We start from the raw sequence: 8,036 nt of genomic DNA on the forward strand, positions 1-8,036 counted from the left end.
ACCTGCCGCCTCCAGGAGCCTGGGGTCAGAGCTGGAGCCAAGCATTGAATCTGGTTACTCTGCTGAGGGGACATAGACATAACCACTAAGAAAAAGGCTTGTCTCACGAGTCCTTTCTAAATTCCTGGTTGATTTTGTAAGGCCGCGCAATGTGAGGACAGCCTTACCGACTCTTGAGAAAGTGAGTCTCCCCAATGATCAACGAAGACGAGGCTTGATGCAAAAGCAGGAGGATTATTCAGATGCCAGCGCACTGAGACGAAGGCCAGTTCCTCACACAGGAGGGTGGCACATCTGTACCAAGTCGCTACATCACCTGTCTTTTGTAGGCCAAAATCACTTACACAGCATTTTGAAAAATAGCTTACTAATAGGTACAAATAGAATCATAGAACAGTAAAGTTAGGGGCTATTTTTTCCTGACCATTACATCATAAGACTGCTGTTTCTTTTAGTTCTTTGTCACAATTTTCCTTGAGTTTGCTTTTTTTTTCAGACCAAGTTTACTTTTCTCAGACCTTTGGAGCCTCCTCCAAGAAGTCAGAGACTTTTCGGTTCCTCACTATTTTACCTTGATTCCTCCTGAGATACTTATCTCAGGGCCACTGTTGAATTTTGTATCCTGAATCCCAATTGAGCCTAATCATTTACCAAAGACATCCTATTCAGCTATTCTCAGCAAGTAAGACAAGTAAAGTACAGAAGGCAAAGAAGCAAGTTAAATTTCTCTATTCTAAATCTTCCTTTTCAATTTTAGCTCACAGTGGAGGAATAAAGAAATAAAGATCATCAGCAGAATTATTATCTAACATAGAAAAGACAGTTGATTTATTAAAAAAAAATACACCAAATCTGATCATAAAACCAGCTAATCATTGCTGTAACCAGTGGGGAATAGCAGTGTATTGTCTGAACTACAACGAATGTCAAACAAGTAGGTGGGTGGGAGCAGGGGGAACTTAATGGCTGGTGTTTTGGTGTAGCAAGTAAAGCTGGTACTACTCTCTGTGCAGGAATCTCATTTGGGCACTGCTTTGTTTCCCAGCTTGGCTTTTGGTCCAGGAAAGGAAAGTGGAGGATGGCCCAAGTGTTTGGGCCACTGTTACCTGCATGGGAGATCTGGGTAGGGTTTCTAGCTTTGGCTTGACCCAGTGCTGGCTGTTGTAGACATCTGGGGAATGAATCTGAATGGAAGATCCACCTACCTACCTACCTACCTACCTACCTACCTACCTACCTACCTACCTACCTTCCTTCCTTCCTTCCTACCTACCTACCTACCTACCTACCTACGTTTTTTTCTTTCTCCCTCCCTCCCTCCCTCCCTTCCTTCCTTCCTTTCCCTCTTTCTCTCCTCTTACAAATAAACAGATAAGTCTTTTCTTGGGATTGGGGAACTAAGAAAAATGAGAACTGTTCAATAGTCTATGTACCTGGTCTCTCCTCTATTCTAGGAGTCAGTTTTAGCTTCACACACCTTATCATCCAAAACTGATGAAAGAATATTTTTCTTAAAACATAAAATCATTAACTTCAAATAAATACAAAATTACAATGTGACAAAGATTTTGTTCAGTTGTTATGATGACAATCAGCTACCATTTTGATTTTGGGGGGGCTTAAACATCGTCTCTAAATCATTGTCCTGTGTAGTCTTCGTATCAAGTAATGTTAGTTCATGCTTCTAGTTACTCAAGTACAAAATTTGGGGATTTCATCCTCTAGCTATCTATTTGATCTGTTAACAAAATCCTGTTTTTTTCTACCATCAAAATATATCTAGAACTTATTAGCTGCTCAGTTTAAATAAAGATCATGTCATTTTTCTGTTCAAAATCCAATAGTTTCCCTTCTCAGAGTAATAAAGTTCTTGCAGTGACCTTATTTCAGGCCATGGACAATATGCCCTCCCACTACCCCACTGACTTCATCCCCTATGCTCTGCTGTTCTCTCCATGTTCCAGCCACACTTTCCTCATGACTGTTTTTCATGTAAACCCGAAGCATTGCTGCCTCATGACCTTTGTACTTGCAGTTCGTTCTGCACAGAATTTAGAGGTCTGGAGGGGGCCTCTGTTTTGTTAGCACAGAAAGTCCATGTCTCCAGAGCCTTCGTCCTTTATGTCCCTCCATCTTTAATGCTCTTTCCCCAGATAAATGGGCAGTTTATGATTTTATATTATTACTCAAATGAAATCTAATTGTGTAAAGTAATCCTGTGTTAGAGGGTGATGCCATGGAGTAACTGGCTAAGCCTCTGCCTGTGGCACTGCATTCTATATTGGAGCTGGTTCATGTCCCAGGTGCTCGACTTCTAAACCAGCTCCCTGCTAATGGACTAAAAGCAGGGAAGGATGGCCCAAGTTCTCAGGTGGGAGAACCAGAAGAAGTTCCAGGTTTCATATCAGCTCAGTTGAAGCCGTTTGAGGAATGAACAAGAGGAGAAAAGATCTCTCTGGGACTTTGCTTTTCAAATAAAAATAAATCAGTAAAGTAACAGCCTTTTGACCTGTTCCTTCAGACTTTTTCCTCTTTAGGACTAACACATATTATTGCCCTCTCCACAGTAAAACAGAATTTTTAAAGATTTGTTTATTTTTATTTGAAAGAGTTGCAGAGAGGAGAAACAAAGATCTTTCATCCACTGGTTCACCTCCCAAATGACCCCAATAGCTGGTGCTGAGCCAGTCTGAAGCTAGGACTTGGGAACTTCTTCTAGGTCTCTCATGTGGGTCCTGGGACCCAAGGACTTGAGCCATCCTCCATTGCTTTTTCAGGCCAGAAGCAGGCAACTGGATCAAAAGTGAAGAAGCCAGGACTCAAAGTGGGGCCCAAATGGAACCCTAGTTCCGTGGTGCCAAACCTTAGAGCAGAAATTTTATATCTTTAATATCTGGAGACTGGCATCTAGGAGACAGTATAATATTTGTTGAATTTGTGAATGAAGCGAACTGATGGGAGTGTAATGGTCGGTAAGGAATGATTATTTCATTATTTCATCTTTCCTTCCGTCAAGAGAACAAAATCGTGTTTGTCTAACATTTTGTAGGAGAATTGTATGTAAAAAACATTGGACCATTGCTGGCATTTTTACAAGTTAAATACTTGAAGCAAATAAGTAAATATACATTAATAAGTTCAGAAGCTGGGATAAGCCTAACATTTAATGTTATATAAAATATTTAAGAAGTAAAGGGGTTTAAATTAAATAATACCACACCAAGAATTACTAGAGTTCAGTGGAGTTAGGTTGGATGTCACTATTATATATGCCTTGGAGAGTCAGAGATGAAAGAAAGATTATATTATTTTGGAAAGTAGAGAGTAAAGGCATTTACAAAAGAAGAAAACAGTCCTTGTGTTTTTGTCTTTGATATTTATTCAGAAAAAAATTGAGTCCCTTTTTAGACCTGGATCTTGGTACTTACACAACTGAGGAAATTGAAACCAACTGTTTCAACTCTTTTTTTCTACTTTTATGTCTTCCTGATGTTGTAATTTGTTGGTGATTGCCTCAGGTGATGAAAGAACAATGGTTTTTGTGGAAACTAAGAAAAAAGCAGATTTTATTGCAACTTTTCTTTGTCAAGAAAAGATAGCAACTACAAGCATTCATGGGTAAGTACATTGATAGGATTCCTAGTAGAGGACTGAATTCTCCTTGGCATTTAAGAAACATGAGTTTATATGTAGCTAATAAAAATCTTAGGATTAGGAGTCAGAATTATCTCAATATGCAATCAGTACTCATTCATTTTCTTTTTTCCTTGCCATGGGAAGGTAGAAGTAATACCCAGGAGGCCTAAACTTCCTTCCTCTTCATGCTTAATTTTTAGAAGAATTGATTTGCAGGGATGGACAGTTAAAGATTTGCTTTAGACTATACATTGGGAGTGGGAACTTCTCAAGAGATCCACCAAAGAATCTCTGTTCATTATGTATAAAGTTTTTTTTCAAGCTAAATACAGTTATTTCTGATGCCTGCCTTTACTATATCAAAGTGGTTACAAATATAATATTAGTATGACTTTATCATTTGATTTCACCTTAGTTATTTGGTGAATCAAATTGATTTCACCTTAGTTATTTGGTGAATCAAGAAGCAATGTGGGCCTAACATTTTAAGGTTTAAAATACTGATTACACAGTTGAAAGGCATGCATATCCATGTGGACCTCTGTTTTGGGTGAGGAGGCTCCAGGTGTGGAGGGAGGTGGGTGAATAAAAATGTTTCAGTTCTTTCTTCTCCAGTGTTAATGGGGGTGCTGGGGGAGAGAGGGGATGACTCCTTGCTATCCAACTATATCAGCACTCAGAGTTAGTGGGGATGGTCATTTGATGATGCCTTAGAGACCCATGTTATTTAAGTTGTTTTGATGCTTCTGAGAGTTTGTTGGTTTTGTCATGCCAGGGTTGGGAAAATTTTTCTAAGGTCTTCTGCCTCACCAGGTCTACCTTAGTGTGTCCATGAATGCCATCACTTGTTGCAAAGCTTAGCCAGGAGAGTTGTCCAATCTGTTTTTGCTTTCCCTCTTCGGATGCAGCACTCAACGTCCTCAACTGGCCTAGATAAGCTAGCTGTCATAATCCCCCATGCCTTTTTGGGTACATTGTGTACTGCACAGGCACCATTGGCCAAGGAAGCCCAGATGTAATGCATGCACTCCAAGATTGGAATATTTATCTTGTGGTTTACCTTGAGGATGAAATTTGAGTCCATTGGTATAGTTGGGGAATCTCCAAGAAACCTTGACTGCGGTAATCTCAGACTAGACTATTGAGTGTGCCAGTTAATACAGGTTCAGTCCATCTCCCACACCAGCGATCTCATGTACTGGTGGGTACAGCTGCCTGATCAGTATGGTTCTAATGGATTAACCACCCATTGGCTATTACATGCAAACCTCTGACAGTAGAAAATGATGGTTGTGTTTAAGCAAACATTTAATCCAATAGTTTAAAAAATTTTTTTGTCAGCATAGAGATTATTAGTAAGTAGAATTTGACATTTGTCATACTTGAACTTATATTCTGGCTCTGCATATGAGCATGATTCAGATAAGTTCACGGACATGTAATTAAATAATACTGCAAATTTTCCATGAACTTTTCAAAGCATTGTTAAGTTAGCTGTCACCTTGTATCATCTGCAACTAGGGATAATTGTTCCACTCAAAATACAGCAAGGGTTAAATAAAGTGATGCTTTGGAAGTGCAGTGGCAGGCATATAAGAAGTGGATAGATTATTAAATGCTGTTTTTAATATTATTAAAAATGTATGTCATGAAATATGTTTTTCTTTCAAGTGATCGAGAACAGAGGGAAAGAGAGCAAGCTCTTGGAGATTTTCGTTGTGGAAAATGTCCAGTTCTTGTTGCTACTTCAGTAGCTGCCCGAGGGCTGGATATTGAAAATGTTCAACACGTTATCAATTTTGATCTTCCTTCTGCTATTGATGAGTATGTTCATCGAATTGGGCGCACTGGTCGTTGTGGGAATACTGGCAGAGCTATTTCCTTCTTTGATCCTGAGTCAGATAACCATTTAGCACAGCCTCTTGTGAAAGTACTGACAGATGTAAGTGTTAATTGCTTTATTGTTAAAAGTAGATATTTTATGTATATTTAAAAAATTGAGTTTTCTAATCTTTGAGACTTGTTTGCATATGATTTTTTTAAGGCTCAACAGGATGTTCCTGCATGGTTGGAAGAAATTGCCTTTAGTTCATACACTCCTGGCTTTAGTGGTAGTACAAGAGGAAACATGTTTGCATCAGTGGATACTAGAAAGGTTAGTCGAGGGGAAATTTTTTAACATGGCTTTCAGTTGTAAGTGTGCTTAATACTGTGAAGTAAGAATATTTAATGATGTATTTGAACAGTTATTTGCATAATTAAACATTTGATTTACCTAAATGAGGGTAGCTACTTTATTATTTCTTTGTATGTATGCTTACATATGCTAAAAGAAGTTGTTTTTTTTTTTAATTGGGCTTGAATGTGGCATATTAGGTTAATGTACTGCTTGCAGCATCAGCATCTCATGTAAGCACAGGTTTGAGTCACGGTTGCTCTACTTCTGATCCAGCTTCCTGCTAATGTGTTTGGGAAAGCAGAGGAAGATGGCCCAAGTACTTGGGCCTCTGTCAGCAATGCAAGAGATGTAGGTGAGGCTCCTGGCTTTAGGCCGGCCCAGTCCTAGCCATTGTGGTCATTTGAGTAGTAAACTAGGGAGTGAAAGATTTCTTTGTCTCTGCAACTCTGCTTTTCAAGTTAATGATTTGTTGAACATTTGTTCAAGAGGCTGAGAGAGCACATAGAGAACATTTGGTTCATCCTTGAGTGGTTTAGAACTGGGCTGAAAGTTGGAAACCTCAGTTCAGTTCTACACGACTGGGAAGACATAATCACCCAGGCCATTACCTGCTGCTGTGCGCACACTGGTGAGAGGCTGGAATCAGATGCTGGAGCTGGGAGTCAAACCCAGGCACGCAGAGCTGGGACACTGGTGCTCAGCTGTCACCCTGATCACTAGCACTGGCTCATTGCTGGATTATATTTTTGGTTGCAAACAAAATGAATTAACTTTGAGAGATTTATATTTAAACATCCTCCTTTCCCAAATTTACTTGCATCTTCTGAGCTATTTACAAAATTTAAGTTTGGTATTTTGACTCTCTTGACCAAAGAGAGCATATTGGAGTTATCAATTTACAAAGCTTTTCTGACATTTCAGTTTTTATATGGAAGCAGTATTCATACTTGCTATTCTTCTTTGTTGAAATATACCACAAACATTGTTTTCTACTTGCCTGAAAGTATAGTCACTTAAAAAATCTTTTCCTTGAAATATTTTGTCCTCCAATTTTGAAATACATTTTTTTTCTAGTCTGATTTAGTGAAACTAAAGCTCTTTATGTATTTTATAAAGGCAACCTAGAAAAAGTGTGTGGTTTTACTTACTTTAGATGATGTAACTTTAAAACTCATAAAAGTAAATATTTTCTCTTTCTGTTTTTCTGTTTTTTTAAGAATTTCCAGGGCAAGAGCACATTGAACACTGCAGGATTTTCTTCTTCGCAAACTCCCAATCCTGTAGATGATGAGTCATGGGATTAAAGTTGAAAACGTGTCAAACCTGGGGTATAGTTTTGATGCAGAGAAGAAAATAATTTTGATTTTTGAGTTATTAACAGAAGTGTGAAACTGGACATTCTTGTGTCTTCTGTCCTTCTGTTCTCACTCCCACCCTTTAAAATATTCTGACTGACTAGTTATGTGAAATGCTACAAGTTACAGCATTGCAGTTCCTGAAGCAGGTGGTGTTTACTGGAAATATTAAAGCATTCTAAATGTCTTGCTTATTTCTAGAATATTCTTTAGGAGACTTAGACATGTTTCATGTCTAAAGGCTTAGTCTTGAAACGGTGTTTGTTGATTCTAAGAAACAAGCAATGGGATATGATATGCTTTTAGTTAAAATTATTGTTTCATTTTTAATTGAGTCTTTAAAGAAATAGTGATCACTATAATGTGATAACGATTTTCATAAAACAGTAGAAGACTGTAGCCTTTCAAGGTGACTTTGGTTTTAGATCATCTGATGTGTGATGAAAATGGTTAAATGTGTGCAACTTCAGTTCTGTATCCAAAGATGAAACGAATGTTTGTTTTTATGATATACAGACTTCCCTTGAAAATAAAGGATGAAACACATTTTTCCCTTAAGTCTTCCAACAGCACTTTTAATTTTTCTTTCTTTCATATAATTCTCAACTGTTATTTTAAAAAATTTAATTGCTTTCATCCTGTGATATCACAGAATATGTTATACAGATGTAATGACAATATATCTTAGAAATCAAATCCAAGAATTAATTCTATTCACTCTTGCCCTAATTTTTAAATTGCATTTTATGGTTCATGAAATAACCCTGTATTTTTTCATTTATCATTTTGTCTTGAACTTATTATTTCTATAATATAAGTTTTAAATTTATTAATGGTTTACCATTAAAGGAATGAATACAAATTTT

General features: G+C 37.7%; 1 protein-coding gene across 2 annotated transcripts in view; it reads left to right on the plus strand.

Annotated features, from left to right (window-relative positions):
- Nucleotides 1–7,721, plus strand: part of DDX4 (DEAD-box helicase 4) — a 53,432-nt gene extending 45,711 nt beyond the window's left edge. For both annotated transcript variants that reach the window (XM_040977697.1, XM_040977698.1), the window contains 4 exons: nt 3,519–3,618; nt 5,308–5,578; nt 5,681–5,791; nt 7,033–7,721. In XM_040977697.1, coding sequence (XP_040833631.1) covers nt 3,519–3,618; nt 5,308–5,578; nt 5,681–5,791; nt 7,033–7,119 — 569 coding nt within the window. In that variant the 3' untranslated portion in view covers nt 7,120–7,721. The remainder of the gene's footprint in view (nt 1–3,518; nt 3,619–5,307; nt 5,579–5,680; nt 5,792–7,032) is intronic.
- Nucleotides 7,722–8,036: the final 315 nt, after the last annotated feature.

Source organism: Ochotona curzoniae, unplaced genomic scaffold (assembly GCF_017591425.1).
Source record: "Ochotona curzoniae isolate NIBS_2020 unplaced genomic scaffold, NIBS_Ocur_1.0 contig_2754, whole genome shotgun sequence".
Classification (NCBI taxonomy): domain Eukaryota; kingdom Metazoa; phylum Chordata; class Mammalia; order Lagomorpha; family Ochotonidae; genus Ochotona; species Ochotona curzoniae.